Below are 22,609 nucleotides of genomic sequence, written 5' to 3'. Positions count from 1 at the left end.
TCCACAGCCCTCTAGCCAGTTAGTTAGTTCTTCCAACCAACAACACCACTTTTCCCATTCTGAGCGTTCTGTGCTGGTTTCGCCCACAACAGCTGATAACCTCTTCCAGTTCCTTTCCGTAACGATTCCATAGGCAAAACTGTCACACTCAACAATCTTAAGTGCCTATACCATCCCAAACGAGACTTTCGAACCACCTAAGCCGAGGTGGGCCATGCTGCTCAGTCCATAAAAAAAAACCAATACACATAAACAAAAGAAAACCAGCCGTTTGTCAGACATTGACGCTCTAGACGGATGAATCGAGGTCCATGTCTTCGGCAATCGAGTCCTCGTACGACTCATAAGGAGTGGTGTCCTGCGAGGACGATCCAGAGACGGCGTCCAAATCATTGATCGTGATGGAGTCCAAAGCCTTCTTAAACTTCTGAAGTTCGCCCTTGAGTCGCTCCCTCTTCTGAGCGGTCTCATCGTCTTCCTCCATCAGACGAGAGAAGATAGTGCCATCATTCGGGCCCACCAGCCCAAGTTGCTTTTCAAGAAAGAAGTCAAGGTCCTGCACGATCTTTGGCATCATACGCGAGGTTATCGAGAGGCAGACTGAATCGGAAAAGCGTAGAGCAGAAAGCATGTAATATCCACGAACATAGGCGGCAACCTTCAGCTCCTTGTCGAAGGAGTCCGGTCCCATCTTTGCCAGCTCATTGTTATGCTTCTTCTCTTCTGACATGCGCTGGTCCAGTGTCATTTTATCCCAGTCATGGAATTCGGACACTTCTCCGGAGAACGCCCGCCAGCGCATAACATGGCGGTAGCGCGTTAGCACTCTGCTCTCGGAACGCTCGTATTCCTCAAAGGCTTTTTTGCTGACTGTGAAAAGTTGAAAGGTTTCCATCTCGTAGATATCCTCGAGGAATTTCAACGCCTCTTCACGACGTTCCGCCAAGAACCGGTTCATGTGATTCTTGGACTCCTTGTAAACCAAACGCCTCTTCAAAGATTCAAAAGCTTGGTCCAAAGCATAGTCAATGATGTTCTGCAAACGTGTCATGGTTTCCTGGAGAAATGTTCCCATTGGTTGATTCCAAGCCTTCACAGACTGCTTGCACAAATCCTCATAAACCTCATCAGGCACGATATTAGGCATTCCAGCCTTGGTCTTCGACTTGATGTTGTCGCTGATCTGGCGCAGCGTCCTGAAGCCAGCTCCGTAGTTAGCGTATTGCTGGAACGGACGAGCCAGGGGCGACGGCTGCATCGGCCTTCGACGAGATGGCGTCGAAGGTGCGGAACCACCATCTTCTGTCTTAACTGAAGCCGAAAACGATCCACCATTGACGGAAGGTCGAGGTCTTTTCGCACTAGAAATGCCTAGTCCGTTGGCACCACGCTTCCTATTACCAGGCGTCATACTAGTAGCACTGGCCGAATCGTCCTCGTCGTCAGAAATCTCCAGGACAGGAATGTCAGATTTGTCCTTCAGGACAAACTTGGGCTTCATCTGCAAGATGCAGTCACAGAAAGCATCCGAGAGGCTTCCGTAGTTAGCGGAAAAGCCTCTTCCACGAAGCGTTTCTTTGACAATAGTGGAAAAAGCCATCAAGCTCTTTCTGACCTCCAACTCCACATTGTCGGGCAGCTCTGGAAGGGTACCTAGTTGGTGTTCAACTTCACGAAGTCGCGTCAGAACCTTCTGCTTGATGGAAGGCAAGCTGCCAAGAGTTAGTATAAGTTAAGAGCAAAGCTTGGAAGAGGTCACTTACTTCTTGGCGAACTCCTTGCCTAGCTTCTCAGAAAGTGCCGTTTTGAGCTTCTCGACACCACATCTCTCGCGGAAGGGATGGAAGACTTCCGGCCACCGTTCACTAGCATCCTGGTGAAGGAAAGCTTCCTCCCATCGCTGCTGTTCTTGAAGATCTTTACCAGCAGGGCGTGAAGTGATGAAGAATTCGTGCCCAATCCGGTGGCGCTCACCGCGCAACATGGAGAGCCATTGAGCATGGTTTCCTTCAGGCAAAAGATCTGCCTTGGTCATGACTCCGATGGTCCGATTCTGAGCCTTTAGGTCGCGAATGATGGACAATGTCGAAGAAGTCTCCGGATCGACGTTCATTGGAACGGCCCAGATAATGAGGGCGCCTGCGTGGGAGATGTATTCGCGGGCCAAATTCTCAACGACAGAAACTAGATACTCATCCTCCTCTCGGGCCGAGTTCCTGAAAATGCCAGGCATGTCATAGAAAGACAGGTCGGGCAAGTCAGGCCCCTTGATTTCCAGGGCAACAGTATTAGGACTAAACTTTGCTGCCGTATGCTCGGCCTGTTGGTCTAGCAGACAAGTCTTCGCGATGGCTCCGTGGCCGGGAACATAGAGCTCATGGTTCTGGTCATGATTCAATATGGCGACCTGAGCCCATCTCAGGACAGTGTCGATGTCTTGCTGATCGTAGATAGTCATGAATTCCTTGACCACACGCGGCTGCTTTACCCAGGGAGGGAAACGGTTCTCTGCGGTGACATCTGCCTTAGTAATTTCGTGATCACCAGGTGGCCGGAAGGTGTAATCTTGCTGGAGCGAGACGCGGCAAGACCATTCAGGGCCACCTCGATCTCTCGCGGCGCTGCGGGAAACGCGAATATGAATAGGACAACGAGTGCAGACACCTTCGCTGCGAGGAAGATTGAGGCCAGCGAGGCCAGACATGAGACTGGACTTGCCAGCAGACTGATCGCCAACCAAGACCAACTGGGGAAGAGGGACGTCATGAGAGACGCCCAGTTGCTGGAGCTCACCGAGGGTGTCGTTGAAAACCTTGACCTTGGCACCGATGTCGCGGAAAGAGCCATCGAAGAAGGATGAGTCGTTTCCGACGGGATCAACAGGTGTATCCATTTCGCGGTTCCTAAGCTGCATAAGGACAGGGGCTTCACTGTCATCAACAGTCGGGTTGGTCATGGCTGTCCGAACTGAGCGGGCAGGAAGGGTTGTTGGTCCTCTATAAGAAGGAGGAGCTTTTAAGCGTTAGATATCTGAAAAGGGAACCCGAGAAGGTAAAACATACGAGCATCAGATCGGGGAAAGGGCTGATTAGCTTCGGCGGAAGCAACAGAGCTGGGCTGTTGCTGCTGAACAGGACTTTCGTTGTAGGTGTTTGTGAGAGTAGGAGTTGGAGATGGTTTCTCCATTTGATGAGCTCCTGGCTCTGCCTTGATACCTCGCTGAGCTCTTGCCTTGGTCATGTTGGGCAAGATGTTGCAAGTGAGGCTTTGGGGATGTGGGTCAGAGAGAGAGAGAGAGAGTAAGAGAGTAGAGAGAAAGATCAATTGGGCGGTTGAAGGGATTTAAAGAGTGACAAAAGGGTCGGACGGTGATCGTAACGACCCAATTAGGCAACGAAGATGAATAAAAGGTGAGGTGAGAGGTGGTGACAGAAACTGAAGCTCAAGTCCAAGGCGACGGAGGAAGGAGCTTGGGGAGCAAAGCTTTAAGAGCTCTTTCCTCGTTTACGTTGACCATAGCAACCTGCGGTCCCACGCTCCAGGGACACTCTTTGAACTGGTTGTAAGTGTTAGGCAGGACTTTGAAGGTGTTGCTGCCTGTTCTAGTTTTGGCTACAAACAGCTTCAAAGAGCTGTTTTAAACTTTGCACCGGTCTTTCAGAGTCACTTAGAAGACATTGAGAAGTTTTTAAAAGATTCTATCGATGCAATGTACGATGTTTTGGTGATACATATAAGTGGCACTTGTACTGCGTAGCAGGCATTATTGCGAAATGGAGCAAACGAGGTGCATCGTTGGAGTTTAGCGAGCAAGGATTCTTAAAGAGCTCAGGGATGGACTGGAGTGGTTGGCAGTGGAGCTTTGGCCGTGGCGATCCCCTGAGAGACGCGGTTTGGTACCTGGCAAAACTCCCCAGGTTGCACATCAGCCTACCAAAATTTGCGGGCAAGGCGTGAAGTATCACCTAGTCAGAAAAGTCACAGATATTGCTTTTCAGGCATCCCCTGTCGCGTCTTTGACTGGTAGACACGCTCCGACACGGTTGCATACCTGTGCTACGCGTAAAGTGCATAGATCTCCGGTGCCTTTTTGAAGGGTATTGGAGGATTGTCGTCAGACTTACACATCAGAATGCTTTGTCGACTCGACGCGCGACTGGGTTTGGGGATGAGATCAGAATATGAACAGTGGGGTTATGCATACGTAGGTAGTTTCATAAATACTCCGTAAACAGGTATAGGACACATACATCAACTTCTGGATGGAGCCAAACAACCGCAAGACGCTGAAAAAGAAAAAAGGTACTACGATTATGAGTCTTGGTAGGGACACGAATGAGGTGCTGAGCTCATCACATGTGGTGCCTATGCAAACTTGTGCAGTTGCTGAGGCTCGTGTCTGTCATCTTAAGGGGTCCTTCCTCCCCGCACCGGGGCCTTTTGCAGTTAGGGAATACCTCTTATCAGCTACGTTTCCAATGGCTTATCATTATTGCCCAATAGTCCCCCGCTAACAGTACGAGGGTCCCCGCCGCCACAAGCCGAACCGACACGAGCCACATAGACCCCTGCATACAAGCATCGCCTACACTGTAAATTATTCCTAGTCTGGACCAGCAGACCTGCCAGACCAGCTGAGCTGCTCGTCAAGGTGAACTTCTCAGGGGGGTCCTCGAAATCCACGAGGCGGTGACGTTGCAAATTGGCGACTTTGCTCTTTCACTTTCAACCTCACCACCACCACCCGAATCTCGTCCCGCGCAAACATGTCGCTGCAGGTCCCCTACCGAGCAAAGACCTCTCAAGAGGGCGCCACCAAGGCCGTTATCCTGGTATGAGCACCTTTCGCATCCATTCAGTTTGCGGCGGAATCATCTCCAATTCCCCCCGCCCTCGGCCCAGGCTCGCTTCCCTCCTCCCCCCTCGTTTCCTCCTAACCACCATCACCTTCTGCAAACGGAACTGTCGCAAGCTAACCATGGCTTTCTAAACTTCCAGGTCGGTGGTCCTTCCAGAGGCACTCGATTCCGTCCTCTTTCCCTCGACGTTCCCAAGCCCCTCTTCGAAGTCGCCGGCCACCCCATCATCTGGCACTGCCTTACAGCGATCGAGCGTGTCCCCGGCAAGGAGATCACCGAGGTCCTCATCATCGGTTACTACGAGGAGTCCGTCTTCCGTGACTTCATCAAGGATGCCACCAATGAGTTCCCCAACCTCTCCATCAAGTACCTGCGCGAGTACGAGGCCTTGGGCACTGCCGGAGGTCTCTACCATTTCCGCGATGCCATTCTCAAGGGTCGCCCTGAGCGCCTTTTCGTCCTGAATGCCGATGTCTGCTGCTCCTTCCCCCTGCACGAGATGCTGCAGCTCTATTATGACAAGAGCGCCGAGGCCATCATTCTCGGCACCCGTGTCTCCAACGACGCCGCTTCCAACTTTGGTTGCATCGTCAGTGACGCCCACACCCGCCGTGTTCTTCACTACGTCGAGAAGCCCGAGTCGCAAATCAGCAACCTCATCAACTGTGGTGTCTACCTCTTCTCCACCGATGCCATCTTCCCCTCTATTAGAACCGCCATCAAGCGCCGCACCGACCGCCCCTCCCGTCTGGTCTCCTATCCCAGCTCCGAGAACCTCGAGAACAGCTTCATCCTGAATGATGACGACGAAGAGCGCAAGAACGAGGTCATTCGCCTTGAGCAAGACATTCTTGGTGACCTCGCCGACACGAAGCACTTCTTCGTATACGAGACCAAGGATTTCTGGCGCCAGATCAAGACTGCCGGCTCCGCTGTTCCCGCCAATGCGCTTTACCTGCAAAAGGCCTGGCAGAGTGGCTCCAAGGAGCTCGCTGAGCCCAGCGCCAACATTATTGCTCCCGTCTTCATCCACCCTACTGCCCACGTCGATCCCACTGCCAAGCTGGGCCCCAACGTGTCCATCGGACCCCGTGTCCACGTCGGCCCCGGTGCCCGTATCAAGGAGTCTATCGTCCTCGAGGACTCGGAGATCAAGCACGACGCCTGTGTCTTGTACTCCATCATCGGCTGGGGCAGCCGCGTCGGCGCCTGGGCTCGTGTTGAGGGTACCCCCACACCCGTCGGCAGCCACACCACTAGCATCATCAAGAACGGCGTCAAGGTCCAGAGTATCACCATCCTGGGCAAGGACTGCGGCGTCGGCGATGAGGTTCGCGTGCAGAACTGCGTCTGCTTGCCGTTCAAGGAGTTGAAGCGGGTGAGTACAAGTTTCAAGTTTGGGTTTGGACGAGTTACTAATGATTACGCAGGACGTTGCGAACGAGGTCATCATGTAAGCCAGGTCTTTGGGGATATGTTGGGTGCGCCGGGGAGACGGGACGACGTAATGATGAAGAGAATTGCACTGGGGTCGGATAGAACTCCATTCTTCATATATGCATGCGTCTTTGGTAACAAAAAGCAATCGAATTCAGCAAAATCAGATTCTTTGAGACAGAAAATCAAGACTAGTGGTGAAAGAGAATACCCAGATGGGGTTGATTATGCCAATATTTTTCCTACAACAAACGTGAATCAGTGTCTAGTGTTTTGAAATATGTGATTTAGATTCTCTGCGAAAGCTGTCTTAGCCTGGCTTGTCTTGCCGTGACACACATTCCGGTGTGCAACGGTCAAGGAATCACGTGGCCGAGGAATGGTTGGTCAGCACCTTATCGAGGCTACAAGTAACTATGCATCAAATAACAGAGAGGAAGTGAACAATATCTGTTTTTCTTCTTTATTATTTTTTTGGGTGAGTTGCGTGAAGATTGAAAGATCACCAGTTACCAGCATCTAGAGAGCAGAGTGAGCACACATAGCAGATATCTAAACCCCTTATATGTCTTCCGTAGATCTTCCCGACCACGTCTGGCTCTTTGATACACTTGCCACTTCCAAAGACCTTATCCTTTTTTTGTGGTTTCTCTTTGTCGCCTCACGTTCTCGACGTGAGAATCCTGAGGTCAATCATGTTTTCAGAACCCAGCAATATGTAAATCATGAGCCATACTTGAATGTCCTGCCACGTTTACGGCCCTAGACAGCGTTTAAATATCCAAAGAAATCTGGGCATTCAAACTCATTAATACCACAAGGTCTGGCGAAAAACCATGTGGAATGCCGATTTGACGTGGTTCTTGCAGGAGCATAATCGGGAACAGTAAAGCTGATCCTTTGTGAGCATTACATGTTGTTCAAGACTAATGACCAGCACCATCAGAAACAGCCAATTAGAAAATGTGGGATGGAATTGTTTTACGCCTTCTTAGGTTGTCTCTCACAACATCCATACTTCCATTCCTGAAACGGGTGGCTAGGGTGAGAGCTATTACAGACAATCTCGGATACAACGGAATGACCACCCCATTCTGCATCCCAAGACCCCGCTACATCTGAGAAGACATTATTTTCCATGCCCCAATGCAAAACTGGCCAGAACAACTCGATGAGTGAACTTGACCACAACTTATATGGAACGCCATTTGTTTTATGAACTATATTACTTAGGCCACACCATAAAGCTCCAAACAGTAGTATCATACCATCAAACGTACAATGTCATTAGAAGACCCGTATCTCTGTACCCCAACCTTTCTATAGGCCATCAGGGTATCATATCTAAATCTCGAAATTGGTATACACTCTCGCCTCCCACCCTCTCAGCGCGGGCGCAACCCCCTTGACGACCTCCCCGCCCTCCCGCGTGCCGACGAGCAACCTCACCTCGCCGGCGTCGCAGCCGAGCATCGCCGGCACATCTCCCGCCGTCTCCTCCTCCTCCTTGGAAAAGTTCATCACAACCAGCGCCCGGCGTCTAACCCCGTCCCGTCCATTAACCGGCGCGGCGCTCTCCTTCAGGATGATCCACGTCCGCTCGTTCTCCGGGTCCAACAGCTTATGCGAGCCGAACACAAAAATGTCGCGGTGCGCTCTCCTCATCTTGAGCACCGACTTGTAAAACTCGAGGATCGAATCCGGGTCGCCGCGCTGCTTGGCGGCGTTGATGGCCTTGTAGTCGTCGTGCACCCTCATCCACGGCTTCGCGCCCTCCCTCGTGAACCCGGCGTTGGGGCTGTCGTCCCACTGGAAGGGTATCCGCGAGTGGTCTCTGGCGAGGATCCGCAGGCCGGCCATGGTCTTCTCGATGCGCTCCCGGTCTCCCGACTCGACGGCCTCGGCGTAGAAGTTGCCGCTCTCGATGTCCTTGTACTCCTCGATGCCCCAGCCGGCGGGCATGTTGGTCATGCCGATCTCCTGGCCCTGGTACAGGAACAGCGTGCCGGACATGGTGGCCTGCCAGACGGCGATGGTCTTGGCGGAGGCGCGCCAGAGCTCCGGCGTCGAGTCGTCGCCGAACCGCGACACGGCGCGCCCGTTGTCGTGGTTCTCGCAAAAGGCCGTCGCCCACGCGTCCGTCCCCTCGATGAAGGACTGCCAGGTCGCCGTGTAGCTCTTGAGCGTGGACAGCGGGAACGGCTGGTACAGGTACTTGCCGCCGAACCCGTTGCCGTTGCCGAGGCGGATGACGGAGAACTCAAACACCATGTCGAGCTCCTTGGCTGCCGCCGAGACGTAAGGGATCACCTGCGACGGGTGCGGCGTCAGGGAAAGCTCGCCCACGGAGACGGCGTTGTAGGGCGCCAGGGCCTTGCGGTTCATCTCGCGGATGAACTCGTGGATGCGCGGGCCGTTGCACCACATCTCGGGCGCGGGCTGGTGCGGCGAGCTGGGGTCGGTGATTGGTGCGTCGACGTAGTCGGTCCGCTTGGAGTACTTGTTCACGGTGTCGATGCGGAACCCGTCAACGCCGCGCTCGAGCCAGAAGCGCATGGTGTCCTCGTAAATGGCCTCGCGGCACTCGTCGTTTTCCCAGTTCAGGTCGGGCTGGTCGGGGGCGTACAGGTGCAGGTAGTACTCCTGCGTGTGCTCGTCCCAGGTCCAGGTCGGACCGGCAAAGTAACCGCGCCAATTGGTCGGCGGATGCCTCACGCCGTCGGCGTCGTAGCGGGCGGGCTTCCAGATGTACCAGTCTCGCTTCGGGTTGTCCTTTGACGACCGCGACTGCTTGAACCAGTCGTGCTCGACGGATGTATGGTTGACCACAAGGTCGAGGATGACCTTCATGCCGCGCTTGTGGCATTCTTGGAGGAGGGTGTCGACATCTTCAACGGTACCGTAGGGGGCATAGATCTTTTGGTAGTCGGAGACGTCATATCCCATGTCGGCCTGGGGGCTCTCGAAGATGGGGGACACCCAGACCACATCGACGCCGAGGTCATGGAGATAGTCGACCTCAGAGATGAGGCCGGGCAGATCGCCCCAACCGTCACCGTCCGAGTCCTTGAAGCTGGCCGGGTAGACTTGGTAGAAGGTCGCATCCTTCCACCAGGGCTGCTTGCCTACCCAGCGGTTCTCGTCATCCCAGACGAGAGATCCCATATTGTGTCGGTCTATCCTTTGCCTCTGTCAAGCCACGCTGTAATGTGGTAGACTGTTACAGAGAGATGGGAGAAGGAGAGGGGGGAAGAGAAAAGATGGGATGGGTTGAAAGAGAGTGGCGAGGGAAAGGTGTGGGAAGATGAGATCCGACGTCAAAGATCAGACGCGCTGGGAGAGAATGGCATTTTGACCAGACTACCTCGGAAAGACAAAGCGGCAGGCGGAATAGCAAGTCCCGCGATCAGCGGCAACAGCGAAAATAATAGCGTGACAGCATGGCGGGTTATGCAGCAGAAAGTGGGAAAATAGCCCCAAGAGATCAAACGAGGCGTGGGGAGAAGAGCGTTTGCGCGATTCCGGTTGCATGAAGCAGGTTACCCCTCGTGGGAATCGCTCCGCAAAAGGGCCGTGAAAGTGAGAAGGAGATGCGTCGGTTGAGTCCGGAGGAGTTAGTAAAATGTTATCCAATCTCAGTGGGGATTCGGAATCAACCAGGCGGTGACCTTTTTCCCCGCCTCACTCCTGTTGCGCCGCCGTGGCCGCCCGCAAACTCCTCCACCCCCTTCGGACCCTCCTCCATCCATGCTCAATGCGAGAAGGGACAGAGACAAAGACAAATGTGGGTGGGATGTTGGAGGGCTGGAGAAAAGGCGGAGACGCGGAGGCTAAGATGCGGGCGTACATTGGAATTGGCACCTTGCGCACATGATCCTATCCGAGGCTTTGGGTCTGTTCAAAATTTGACTCCGCATTCCCGCCCCATGACGGGCATCGGACGATCATGGAACAGGTCGAGAAGCTGCAAATGTTTCTGTGGTAGGTGAAAGACCAAAAAACAAATAAAAAAAGATGGACGAAATGTGCGGAGACTCCGCCACCCTTGTTGGGGTTGAAAGTGGGAGGATTTGGGGGACGGAGAACCTCCGCTAGACTCCGCCTCTTTCTCCGATGGGCCCCAGTCTGCCGGGAGCCACTCACGTCAGAGCTGCAAACCAATGAGAGAAGAAGGTGGTGGTAGGTATTTGCCTAGAAAGTTGAAATGCGGGGAGCTTTCTGAGAGGCTAGCGGTGATGGTTGGTGGTGGTGATGAACAAAGTCTGGACCAAGTTTTGGTAGGGGACCATGAACCACCACCAGAAAGGAGGAAAAAAAAAAAAAGAAAAAAAAAAGAGTGGGATGGTCTTGCATTGGCTTTACCCTAGCGTTGCTTAGTTGATTCCTGAATCTGGGGAAATTGTCTTGGAGGAAAAAGTCGGAAACCCTCAAAGCACATGAACCCATGAACCCATCCTCCCCCCTCCCATCTCCATTGTCTCGGCTCGGGAAGCCAACCTAGCCTGGTCATCATCCTATGTAAGATGCGAATAGCGTCATGGGCTTACACGACCGGCACCTGTCACTTGCGGAGTCTCCTGTTGCTCCCTCGTGTGTTAAGGCCCTGAATATGTTTAACCATTCCCGAAATGGATCTCGGGCGCCGCTCGGCACGAATCAAGAACCAAGATCATCATGCCTTGAACCTGGTGAAAGTAAAGTCTCAAAATCCTTCGGTATCGACTCCGTATTGAGTGAGGGTTGCCATATTGCAGACATGACAGACAGACTCATACAATGCATTTCGTCAACATTCATTCAACCTCATCCAATCTCATGTCTGCCTCATCCACCCCCCACAGAGGTCCTTCTTCAGCAGCCAACCCAGTTACAGTACCATTTCCCCCCTCCCTCTCTCCACAGATTATCTCTCTACACTATTCTTACAGCGTATTCGCAGCATGGCCCCCCCCCCCCCAGTCATGCATGCAAATCCGCTTCGGCTTTTACGCCTCTCGTCAGGCGATTCAACGCCAACCCCCATGTCTAGATCAACATCCCTTGCACACAAACACAAACACTCACGCACACACACGAATACCGGTACGAACTAGCGAACGTTGACCGACAACCTGGGGATACAAACACCACACACCAATCCTATCCTGTCCAAGCCGGCAGCCCAACGTCGACTCAATTAGGCCTCCCCCATAGGAAAAGCACGGTTCAAATTGCTTGGCATCTGTTACTCAATTAGTTTTCTTTTTTCTTTTTTTTGTTTCTTTTTTTTTTTTTCTCTCTCTTCATCCCATGCTACTTTGACTACCACCACCACCACCTCTCTGGTCCGGTCACCCGCTCCTAAACACCTCCTCTGCCGGTGTTCTCTACAAGAATAAATAAAGGCGCGAATGCCCTCCCCCATTCGATAAACCTCGCTCCTCAGGCGACTGTCTTTTACACTCTCCGCCCACTCCCCCTTCTTGTCTCTCCTACTTTTGCCTCCTATAAGACGGCAAGCCGTTCCTCCTTGAACTAGCAATATTTTACACATTGGACGACTCCGAGGCATCATCGATAACATGGCCGACCCTAAGCCCACCATCTCCTCTGCGGAAGATAAAGATATGGGCGTTCACCAGCATGCCGACTCTCCCGCGGCTGCTCCTCAACACCCGGAAGACCTCGCCGCAGAGGCAAAGCAGGCTGCTGACGCAGAGCACCAGATGACCCTCCGCGAGGCCATCAGGACCTACCCCAAAGCCATCGGCTGGTCCATATTGCTCTCCTCCACTCTCATCATGGAGGGCTACGACCTCGCTCTGCTCGGCAACCTCTACTCTTCAAAGTACTTTAACCAAAAGTACGGAGCTTACAGCGAGGCCCAGGGCAAGTACGTGCTCTCCGCTGCCTGGCAGTCCGGCTTGTCCAACGGTGCCCGCGGCGGAGAGATCATCGGTCTCATCCTCGCTGGCTGGACCGCCGATAGGTACGGTTACAAGATGACCACCATTGGCTTTCTGATTATGATGATTGCCTTCATTTTCGTGCTCTTCTTTGCGCCAAACGTGAAGATCCTGGTTCTCGGAGAGGTTCTCTGCGGTGAGTTTCCCCTTTTGAGTATTCCAACTACCCAATTTCTAATCAAAATACAGGAATTCCATGGGGCGCGTTCCAGAGCGTCACGCCAGCCTACGCCTCCGAGGTGGCTCCTGTCGTCCTCAGACCGTACCTCACGACCTTCATCAACATGTGCTGGGTAAGCCTCTTCAACCCCTCTTGGAAAATTTAAGCTTTTCCCCTCCAGACACCGAAACTAACAACGCCCGGTTCAGGTTATTGGCCAATTCTTCGCCGTCGCAGTCAACAAGGGCTCGTTCCAGCACGCCAACGAATGGGCATACAGAATTCCCTTTGCAGTCCAATGGGTTTGGCCCGTTCCCATCCTCATCGGCGTCTGCTTTGCCCCTGAGTAAGGTTTTTTTTTTTCTCTTCTCCCCTGCCTGCAATACCACTTCCCCAGACCTTCCGGTGGCCACTTACATCCTCTCGGGGTTTTATATGACCGTCTCGGCGTGAAACACACACACACAAATACTACATAGTTCCAAATAACTAACACGCAGGGGGCGCAGGTCACCCTGGTGGTACGTCCGGCACAACGACAAGGCCGCCGCAAAGCGGTCCCTGCTCCGGCTCACGTCGCGCAACCAGCCGAATTTCAACCCGGACGAGACGATCGCCATGATCGAGCACACAAACGAGATGGAGAAACGCGTCAAGGAAGGCGTCACCTACCGCGACTGTTTCAAGGGCACCGACCTCCGCCGCACCGAGATCGTCATCGGCATCTGGCTCGTCCAGACCCTCGGCGGCCAGAACCTCATGGGCTACTTCTCCTACTTCATGGTGCAGGCCGGCATGGACGCCAACAACTCCTTCTCGCTGTCCATGGGCCAGTACGCCCTCGGCATGGTCGGCACCGCGGGGTCCTGGTACCTGATGCACAAGATCGGCCGTCGCACGATCCACTTCTCCGGCCTATGCACGCAGTTCATCCTGCTGCTCATCGTCGGCTGTCTGTCCTTCGCCAAGTCCAACTCGTCCATCTGGGCCATCGGCGCCATGCTCATCATCTTCACCTTCGTCTACGACTTCACCGTCGGGCCCGTGACGTACTCGCTCATCTCTGAGCTCTCCTCGACCCGCCTCAAGGCCAAGACCATCGTCATGGCCCGCGCCGCCTACAACGCCAGCAACATCTTCGTCAACGTCATGACCAACTACCAGCTCTCCTCGACGGCCTGGAACTGGGGCGCCCGCACCGCCTTCTTCTGGGCCGGCACGTGTCTGCTGTCTTCCGTCTGGGTGTACTTCCGCGTGCCGGAGCCAAAGGGCCGCACCTACGCCGAACTGGACCTGTTGTTCGAGCACGGCGTTTCGGCCAGGAAGTTCGCGCAGACCAAGATCGACCCTTACTCGCAGGAGCTCAACAGCGAGAAGAAGTTGGTCGAGGAGCACTGAGAAAGGCACGCCAGTAGTCCGACTTATAAAAAAGAGAAAAAGAACAAGAAAAAACACAAATATATATAATGATCTTTGTCACCCGAGGAATGAATTAGATTTGGTGGTTTTTTTTTTTTTTTAAATACCCCCTCCAAGTTAAGTTAAAGTTATTGTACCACTAGACATACATATATATATATTCATATATAGCCATAGCGTAATCCTCATGCATAATGAACAAATCCAAACCTCATCATCATCCATTGCCATGATAAAAAAAGAATTCGTATAAAAAGATAAAAAAGATGAAACCAAGAGTGAAAAAAAAAAAAAAAAAAAACATTCGTGCTCAACGCCACGTCACGTTGGATGGCTAGGCGTCCCCGCTTGACACCACCACCACCATGCTCGGCACGGCCTGTTGTATGTGCTTATCCAGCAACTCGTCGTATATGCTGTTCCCACCGGGCAGCCGCGTGATGAGCCGGCGCATGTAGTTCAAATCGTCCTCCGGCCCGGCGCCCACACTGTGCGGGCTCGACGGCGTAATGGGCACCCTCGCCAGGACGTCCACGGCGGCCGACGCGATGTCGAACAGCTTCTCCGTCAGGCCCACGCCGTGCACCTTGATGCTGTCGACGGGCAGATCCCTCGTCGACAGCACCAGGTCCTTGGCCACGTCGAGCGGGTACTGGTACGTCATGCTCGGCTGGACCGACTCCTCGGCGAGGTAGCCGAAGCGCAGGCGCAGCTGCCACAGAATGATCCTCAGCCACAGTTGCGTCACGCGCAGGTTGGCCTTTTGCGTGTCCTTGAGATCGGACGTCGACCGCAGGGCCGAGTTGACTGCCGTCTCGATATAGGTGAGCGCGGCGTTGGAAGGGGGCGTGGCGACCTTCTCCTGGTTCAGCAGGGCGATGAAGGACGTGTCCAGCGGGCTGAAGAGGGCTGCGAGGCTCCAGAACCCGGAGAGCGTCGGGTCGTTGTCCATGACGGGCGACTCGGCCGTGATCTGCAGCGTCACGGGCCTGCGGTAGCGGATGCCGTGCGACCTCTCGGACACGAGCAGCACCCAGAACAGGCGGTCGGCCAGCGCGCGGGGCGAGGAGTCGGTGTTGAGGCGCAGGAGCAGGAACAGCGTCGTGGCCTCGCGCAGGAACAAAAACGCCTGGCTGTGGTGGAAGAGGGCCGAGTGGCAGGCGTACAGGAAGAAGGTGAGCAGGCACTGCTCGAAGCTGGGGTTCGAGCGCCTCGCGAAGTTGCGGTGCGCGGCGAGGGCCTCCTCGAACAGCATGCGGCCGTGGAGGGCGTTCTTCTCCGGGATCAGGCCCTGGAGGAACAGGCTCTCGGGCTCCTCGACCTGCAGGAGCACCAGGGCGCATACGGCGGTGAGAAGGCAGTAGCCCTCGATGCCGGCCTCGGACGGCCCCGCGACGACCTTGAGGTGGGCGACGTACTCGGGGGTCAGGATGGGGATGGTGGGGTGCATGCGGGCGAAGAAGCGGTCGACGCAGTAGTCCAAGACCCTCGCCGGCAGCAGGTCGGCCATGCGCTGGACGGCCTCGTGAGACACCTGGCCGAAGGCCTGGCTGCCGTCCGACACCCAGGCGAGGGACACTGGGCCGGGCAATCCGAGGCACTGATCGCCGAGGCCGGCGTCGACGCAGCGCTTGCAAGGGCGATACTCGTTACAGGCGCGGCGGAGATTCTTACAGCGCGCGCAGGCGCGGGAGACCTGGGCCCTCTTGGGGCGCGAAGTCGGCTTGCCATTGTTGTGGTTATTGCTGCCGTTGTTGTCCGCGGCATCCTCACTGAGCTCATGGCGCTTGCCGAGATGAGAGCTGCTGGCCGGTGATATTGAGGAGGGACTAGCTGCTGGGGGGGACACCATGGTCTTTTGCATCGAGAAGCCTCATTGTTGAGGTTTTTTGACCTTGGTGAAGAGACGAGTTGTGAGGGCAGAGAGAGTGAAGAAACCGTAAATGGTGAAACTGGTGTGTGTGCGCGCTGTGTGCTGTGAAGTAGAGTAGAGAAAATTGGTTGGAGTCAAACCCCAGCTGAGCCGAAGCCAAAGGAGAGGGACATTGAATCGAGTCGTTGGCATATGGAACGGGCTGGGTTTGCGCTGGCTTTGCCTTTTTGGCGGTGTCACGTGGGATTTGGCTGCAACCCCGCTAATTACCCCGTTGGGCACGTCTTCTTATATTGCCGCTTTAAAAAATGATTATTTAATTCATAAGAAGAAAGTATCGCCAAGCACGTGTAGCCACAATTGGGAGTTCGATTATATATTTGAACCTAGCGGTTTACTGTATTAGTGTCATATTGGGGGAGAGAAAAAAAAAAAAGGCAAAAGAATGAAAGCCACCACATCCGAGCGGCGGTTATGAATCAGTCTTGAATACATTGTGACCCTTAAAACGCCCATCGCTATGCTAATAATGTGCTGTCATCGCACTAACCAACCCCAGATTATGCTATACTCCACCCCCCTCATAAAAATAGCTATAATAATAACAAAATCATTTTTGACGAATGTTCTTCGGTTTGCGCTTCTTAAAAACGACGGCCGGTGCCGCGGCTTCTCCGGCATCCGCGCTATCCTCCTCCTTCTTCACAGCCTCGTCGCCTAGTTCCGGCGCCTCAATCTTGACGCCAGCCTCGCCGTCGCTAGGCTCCCTCTTTACAGCCGGCACATCGCCCTTTGCCTCCGTAGTCGTAGTCGTAGCTTCATCCAGGTCCTCACTCTTGACGACGGCCGCATCCTCTGGGTTCTCCGTCTTGACCTCCGGCTCCGCGGGTTCCTCCTTCTTGACGGGCCGAAGAAGCGGGTTACCACTGAGCAGCGCATCGAGCTCCTTGTCGTCCTCCGGCATCGACTTCATGCCCCCCCATTTCCTAGGTTTCTTGAAAAGCCCGCGAACGGCTTCCTCTTCTTCCTTCTGCTCCTCGGTTTGCTCGCGCTTCCTGACCCCCACAGCCTTGGCTTCCGCCGGCTTCTCCCTTTGCGCATCCTCGTCGACGACCTTTGTAGCCGTGACCGTCCATTCTCCCGGCATTGCCATGTCGCCTCTGAACGCCGTGGGTATGGACACGCCCATCTCGGCGAGCTGCTCCATCTGCTTCTTCCTTGACGCTTCTGTCCCGCCGGCGGACGAAGATGACGAAGAAGGCGCGCCAGGCGCAGGTCTCGTGAACGACGAGCTCGAAGAGGAACCGGATGCGACGCCCTTTAACCGCTCTATCTCGCGCCGCGCGCGATCCTTGTCGCGTTCTTCCTGCTCATGGCCGCGGTGGAGGTCCCGCAGGAACCGCTTGAGCGCGCCCTGATGTTTGCCTGTCGCCTCGTGATTCTGACGTTCGAGTTTTGTGTCGCGGACGAAGATGCTGCAATGCTTGCACCAGTATTTCGGCGTCGACTTCCAGTATTCCGACATGGTGGTGGTGGAGGGGGGTATCGGTAGTTTGATTGTTGCGAGGTGAAAAGAGTGACTAGCCAAGACGTCACTTTACCTGCGCGTACTAGAATTTCCAGGTGCCCATGTTTGAAGGTGGTCCGTGCACAGCATCGAAGTCCCGGTAAAATTCCCGAAAATTGCAAAAGGTCTGGAAGCTGTACATGGGTCATGGATGCGCAACCAACACCACCTGTCCTTGATCGAACTTGAACGGGCCCAAAGTCATACACACAATTAGAGTCATGGCATGGGCAGGGTTTTTTTTGTCCTGCAACACGACACGGTGGCAAGTTTTCAGGAGATAACCTAGTTCCGCAGGGCTGAAGTCGGGTAGTGAAGTCCTTGTAGAACAAGAACCACTTCTGTTCAAACCAAGCTGTACATTACTACTAGTACCAAGTTGTTGTCATGTTAGACATGGGGATGGTCCCTTTGCAAACACCCGAGTCAGCGGAGGGGAATTTACTGGATTCGTCAGCCATTCTTCTACAAGTTTGAGACGGGCGCTAAGGTCGAGGTTAAGTTGGTTCAATAAACCCAAAACCAGCGGAAGAATATTTCTTACCGCCGTGCTCGGTGCCCCTGTCATCGTCGCCGAGGCCAGCACAGAAACGTCCGGATCCGTCGCTGTATCTCTCTCAGATGCCATGCGGGTGTCGAGTCGACTGACAACTGTCCACGAGGGTCTCATGTGGTATGTGACTTGAGCAATGGTGACACGATTTACTTTTCAGTCCTCCCAGTCTGGTCTTCACAAAGTTTGCAAGATGGTCCGAACGCTCACTGAGAAACCATAAAATTCACACAAAAGACAGCGGATGTTTACAGGTGAAATTCTGGATTTCATCTATAGGTACTAATTACCCGAAGGGATCATGTTCGTCCCTATTAATTTGCATCGTTGCAAATCTATCTCATCTCCAAGTCCGAAAGCCCATTTGTTCGTATTCATCATCCATTAAAATGCCAATCGGGCAAGTTTGAAAAGTCGTAAGAAGTGTGTGCATTACCTCCCTCCAAAAGACCAATTAAGTCTTCCCCCGTTTACCCAAAGGTAAGGTACATTGGCTCTTTACATTAGATCATGTACAGAACGGCCATCAGCCCTGCAACGACCGCCATGAAGGTCGCGGGAACCATCTGCTGACCGGCTGCGACCGGCGGCGCCACAGGAGTCGTGCTGGCGGGCGGTCTGATCGGCACAGACGTGTTGGCAGGCGGGGTGGGAGGCCGAGACGGCGTCTGAACCGGCGGGGTCTGAACAGGCGGAGGGACAGCCGGCGTGGTGACAGGAGGAGGGACGACCGTGACAGGAGGGGTATAGGGAGGCTGGCTGGCGGGAGGGGCAGGGGGGCGAGTCTTGGTGACTGGAGGGATCTCGCCACAAGGAGTGGTGTGACCCTGGATCTGGCCGTCGCCAATCTGGCAGATGGGAATGGGAATGGTGGTGGGAATGACCTGGGGCTGGCCATCCTCGATGACAGTAACGAGCGCCGTGGCGACCATGGTGGTGCCGACGACGTTGCCGCCAGACGGGATGGGAGCGTTCTCGCCGCAGGGGAGGACGGAAAGGTGGATGGGAGAGCATTGCTCAGCCCAGTGGCGGTCGTAGAGGTTGTAAAAGTTACCCGACAGGCAGCGGTAGAAAGTGGTCGAGCCACCGAGAGCAAGAGAACCGTTGGAGCAGACCGAGAATCCAGAGGTGTAAATCGCATCAACCTGAGGAGGACCGTCGAACTGGAACTGGTAGTTGGCGACGATGGAACCAATACGGCCCTGAGAATCAGTGAGGACGCCGTTCTTGAGAGTGAGGTCCAGAGATCCCTTCTGGCCGCAGTTGGTGCGGGTCTGCTTGAAATGTTAGCGATGGCTCTGAATATCGGAGGCGGCTTCACTCACTTCCAGGCTGCGCTTGCCGAGTTCAACGACCGTGATGCCAAAGTTACCCTCATACGAGGTCTGGCAAGAAGGAGGAGGACCGTCCTTGGGAGCCAGGGCACCACCGCTAGGCGAAGCCTGCGGCATGGCCAAGACCGAGGTGGCCAGAGAAATGATAGTAGCAACTGAGAACTTCATTTTGAGTATCTATGTGTTTTGCTTGTCAGAGAATGATTCTTTCAGAACGTCGAAAACGACCAAACTTTTATAGCCACTCGGGGAAATTAGACTCGAAGGAAAACCTGGCAGAGGCCAAACAACAAACGGTCAAGACGAAGAAAACTGTGAGCTTAAGACCACCGTGCCCCAGAAGGGTAACAGCAGCCAAAATCCAGCTATAGTGAAGGTAATTGGGGGAAGGGGATCATAGAGGTGTGGTGACAGAAGAATCGACGCCAAGGCTATCTCTGCCAATCCATCTGTAATATAGACGCAGCAGCCAAAATAAATCAGTAAACATACCTGAGCTTGTGGTATCAAGAGTGGCGGTGTGGTTTCTTTGTAAGAGGATGGTGATATGTTGAGGTGACAAGAGAGTGGAATATGTTTGGTCAGAGGTTGTTTTGTAGGAAAGGTGCTTCCACAGCCAAGATCTTTTTTAAAGGTCCAGGTGGTGAATGGTATCCCAGAGACCTTCTGACTCGTCGACCCGACAATGACCCTTTTCACAAACGACACGACGTAGGTGCTGTCCTGGGCCTCCTGCTCCTTGTGTCGCTGCCTCGTGGGATGGCGAGGTCGTGAGTTGAGTTACGTCCTTGTTCGTCCGCCAGTACTCCTAGAGCTTTGTCCTTAACCAGCCACACCACACGATGGTGAGAGTTCAACGTGGCAGAAAGTGCTTCGAGGGGTTGAAAGAGAGAACAAAATGCGGCGGGCAACCCAATTTAAGTCGGCCCTGTGAGCGAGAGTAAAGACAAGGGTGGGAAAGGTAAATGCTGGAGTGAAGAGGGAGATAGGCTGATGGGAGGGCTGGGAAGCTGTAGTTCATATACAGAGTGAGGGAGGGGAGCCGCGGAGTAAGGCCAGCTCTGGGCTAGGGTAGAAGATAAGCTTCAGTCATGGGTATTGCGCGTCTTTCGGGAGCCAGAATGTGGGTTTGATGGATGGATCATCAAATAAGCTAAAAAAGAATTGCAATAGTGTTATGGGGTGTGAGTAGCCGTATTGTTTGTATAGCATGAAGTCATGTCTTTGCAACATAACCCTTGCTTTGTATAGAAGTATGCAGGCTACTTGCAAACAGTACCTTGACAAAGCAAAGCTGCATGTACTTGCAGCTCGTTATACCACACTCATACCAATACTACACCTCGTTTGATTGCTTGTTTACCCTTCAGTCTGCCGGGTTATCTGGGCCTGGTGTGGTGTGGTGTGTGGATGACTGATGGTTGATGGACAAGGAGGTCGATCAGGTGGTTGGGAGGTTGCCTCCAGCAGCAGGGCTGGGCTGCAGAGACACAGCTCGACCAGGATCATCCAAGTGCAGTGCTACGGATACAGAGCTGCTATTCAATCTAAATCCGAAGTCAATGAATACCTCAGACGGCTCTGTGATGTCAGAGTTAGAGCAATGCTTTTCCCCTTCGAGTCATGGTGAGGGGTGCGCTCGCATCCGCCAGTAGCCATTCGGACGAACCGGGTGTCTTGAGGGAATGGGGGGATGCTGCTTGCTTGCTATTTTTGAAAGTAAACCACTTTATTCAGTGCTCCGGTTGGCCCCAGGCCGCGGCTGTTGCGAGACGTAACGAGGGAACCCGGCCTGTCAGACGTCGCAGATGGTCTAGAGTCCCATTGATGAATGAAAAACCGAGGATAGAGTGCTGGATTGTATGCGACCACCGGTCTGTCTTGTGTTGAGACAAGACGCTTGCGCAGCCAACCGCTGCAAAAACAAGGCCTGAACCGGAAGGAATTGGTGTGTTTGTGTCTTGAAAAACAATGTGTGTGTGGCTACTGCCGATCAGGTACTACGATCATCAAGACCAATGATTGTTATGGAGGAGTTAAGTGGGTGAGATGTTGATCTTGGAGCGATTTTGACCTTGAGAGAGATGCTTGGGTTGTGTGGGTTATTGTCACCGTAGTGAAGATGGCATGGTGGCCCAAGAAAGAGCTCCTTAGTGTGCAGCAGCGGTGAGCCGGTCAGTTCCATACACTACCACAATAGTGGTGTGTGTAGTGCTTGGGGCAGCGGGGACACGGGGCCTGCGGTTGGCCGGCACTGAAGGCGGTTCCTGGCCTTGGCCTGTTCTGGGTGTCTGGGTCCCCCATCAAGCCTGTCTTGACTTTGCCGTGCCGTGGCGTTGGTTGTGGACTCAATGAGGGGGCCGGAAGAGGGGGACGAGCAAGGATGCCCATCGATCGATTACCGAGAGGGGGTTGGCTGGCTTCAGTGGCTGTGGGTGTAAATGCCGACGTGGACGACGGCATTGGTGGACGACGTGGACGAATGATGCGCTTCTGTACTCCAGTGAGGCCTACCACGGGGACATTGGGATTCGAGTCTGAAGAATTCGATGCTGATTGGAATGTCATGGAGGCGATGTGCCCCTGGCGTGATTATGAAAAGGGGGCTGACATTCCTAGACTTAGATTTGGTTGGCGAGAGAATGCCCTTCCTCACCCCCAAAGTTGCTGTCGACAGTTGATACAATATCCAGACCCTTTCGTGTAGCCCACGGCAATTCTTCTCCGTTTACTTTTTTAGACTCCCTTGGTGCAGAACACCGCCACTCCAAGTTATCCGCAGTGAAAAGGGTAAACAGCTGCAAGGATGTGTGTTGTGGGACAAGCCTCCGATGGCAGGTGTTTAAAATCCGGTACTTCGGATGGGCATGACCATGCTGTCAGCTTGCGGATGGTGCACACTCAATACACCTTGTCTCTCGCCCATACCAGCCATAAGCCGTACGGCGTTGATTCAGATCCCTTCATATCAGAATACGTGTAACTTCGCCGGCACGTAGCAGCCGAAAACATGACTTGGACTGGAGTATCTTATTGCTGACTGGCCTGGCATCCGAATACTACCTGTTTGACCATTGAATGGTGGTGGTGCGGTTCAGTCAACCTTGCGTCATGATATCATTGTATTAATATCGGCGGTTCTCCCCGCTCAGTAATAGTATACCCGCACGCATCCCGGCATGAATTCTCTCACCGGGTTTGAGGGGGTGGATTGTGTCTTTGGTTTGCCGGCTTGAGAGGGTTTGAGGTTTTTCCGTCCGAGGTTGAAATCAGGTGAGAAGGAAGCATAACGAAGCCCGGCTGTTTTTAGCCTGGCTCCTCGTTGGGGGGATCCACGGCACCCGCAGCCACGCAGTGGCTCTCTGTAGTGGACGACGCGGGGGGGGGGGGCGGTCGCATGCGCTGTACCCGTCAAAGCAGGTCGCTAACGTCCGCCAAGGCCAGGCGCCCTGCATTAGCGCC

The 22,609-nt window shown here is 53.9% G+C and overlaps 7 protein-coding genes across 7 annotated transcripts; 2 read left to right on the top strand and 5 right to left on the bottom strand.

The window, feature by feature from the left end:
• Nucleotides 1-289: 289 nt before the first annotated feature.
• Nucleotides 290-3,240, bottom strand: CTRU02_200899 (dynamin family protein; the record flags this gene model as incomplete). Its single annotated transcript, XM_036718913.1, has 3 exons — nt 290-1,712; nt 1,764-3,012; nt 3,063-3,240. 3 exons carry the CDS (start codon nt 3,238-3,240, stop codon nt 290-292), a joined length of 2,850 nt encoding a protein of 949 aa, XP_036589913.1.
• Nucleotides 3,241-4,766: 1,526 nt separating this feature from the next.
• On the top strand, nt 4,767-6,316 carry CTRU02_200898 (gdp-mannose pyrophosphorylase; the record flags this gene model as incomplete). Its single annotated transcript, XM_036718912.1, has 3 exons — nt 4,767-4,832; nt 4,999-6,237; nt 6,290-6,316. The coding sequence occupies 3 exons, from the start codon at nt 4,767-4,769 to the stop codon at nt 6,314-6,316; spliced, it is 1,332 nt and encodes a 443-aa protein (XP_036589912.1).
• Nucleotides 6,317-7,640: 1,324 nt separating this feature from the next.
• On the bottom strand, nt 7,641-9,461 carry CTRU02_200897 (alpha-glucosidase; the record flags this gene model as incomplete). The annotated part of the gene is made up of 1 exon (XM_036718911.1): nt 7,641-9,461. One exon carries the CDS (start codon nt 9,459-9,461, stop codon nt 7,641-7,643), a length of 1,821 nt encoding a protein of 606 aa, XP_036589911.1.
• A 2,396-nt stretch (nt 9,462-11,857) lies between these two features.
• On the top strand, nt 11,858-13,799 carry CTRU02_200895 (MFS maltose permease; the record flags this gene model as incomplete). Its single annotated transcript, XM_036718909.1, has 4 exons — nt 11,858-12,377; nt 12,431-12,534; nt 12,611-12,747; nt 12,911-13,799. 4 exons carry the CDS (start codon nt 11,858-11,860, stop codon nt 13,797-13,799), a joined length of 1,650 nt encoding a protein of 549 aa, XP_036589910.1.
• Nucleotides 13,800-14,154: 355 nt separating this feature from the next.
• Nucleotides 14,155-15,684, bottom strand: CTRU02_200896 (uncharacterized protein; the record flags this gene model as incomplete). Its single annotated transcript, XM_036718910.1, has 1 exon — nt 14,155-15,684. The coding sequence occupies one exon, from the start codon at nt 15,682-15,684 to the stop codon at nt 14,155-14,157; it is 1,530 nt and encodes a 509-aa protein (XP_036589909.1).
• A 619-nt stretch (nt 15,685-16,303) lies between these two features.
• On the bottom strand, nt 16,304-17,218 carry CTRU02_200894 (u1 zinc finger; the record flags this gene model as incomplete). The annotated part of the gene is made up of 1 exon (XM_036718908.1): nt 16,304-17,218. The coding sequence occupies one exon, from the start codon at nt 17,216-17,218 to the stop codon at nt 16,304-16,306; it is 915 nt and encodes a 304-aa protein (XP_036589908.1).
• A 1,098-nt stretch (nt 17,219-18,316) lies between these two features.
• Nucleotides 18,317-19,315, bottom strand: CTRU02_200893 (covalently-linked cell wall protein; the record flags this gene model as incomplete). The annotated part of the gene is made up of 2 exons (XM_036718907.1): nt 18,317-19,087; nt 19,139-19,315. 2 exons carry the CDS (start codon nt 19,313-19,315, stop codon nt 18,317-18,319), a joined length of 948 nt encoding a protein of 315 aa, XP_036589907.1.
• Between the last annotated feature and the right edge of the window lie 3,294 nt (nt 19,316-22,609).

This window comes from Colletotrichum truncatum (assembly GCF_014235925.2).
Source record: "Colletotrichum truncatum strain CMES1059 chromosome Unknown Contig_0001, whole genome shotgun sequence".
Lineage (NCBI taxonomy): Eukaryota > Fungi > Ascomycota > Sordariomycetes > Glomerellales > Glomerellaceae > Colletotrichum > Colletotrichum truncatum.
Note: the sequence above shows the minus strand (reverse complement) of the source record. Positions and strands in the feature narration are given on the sequence as shown.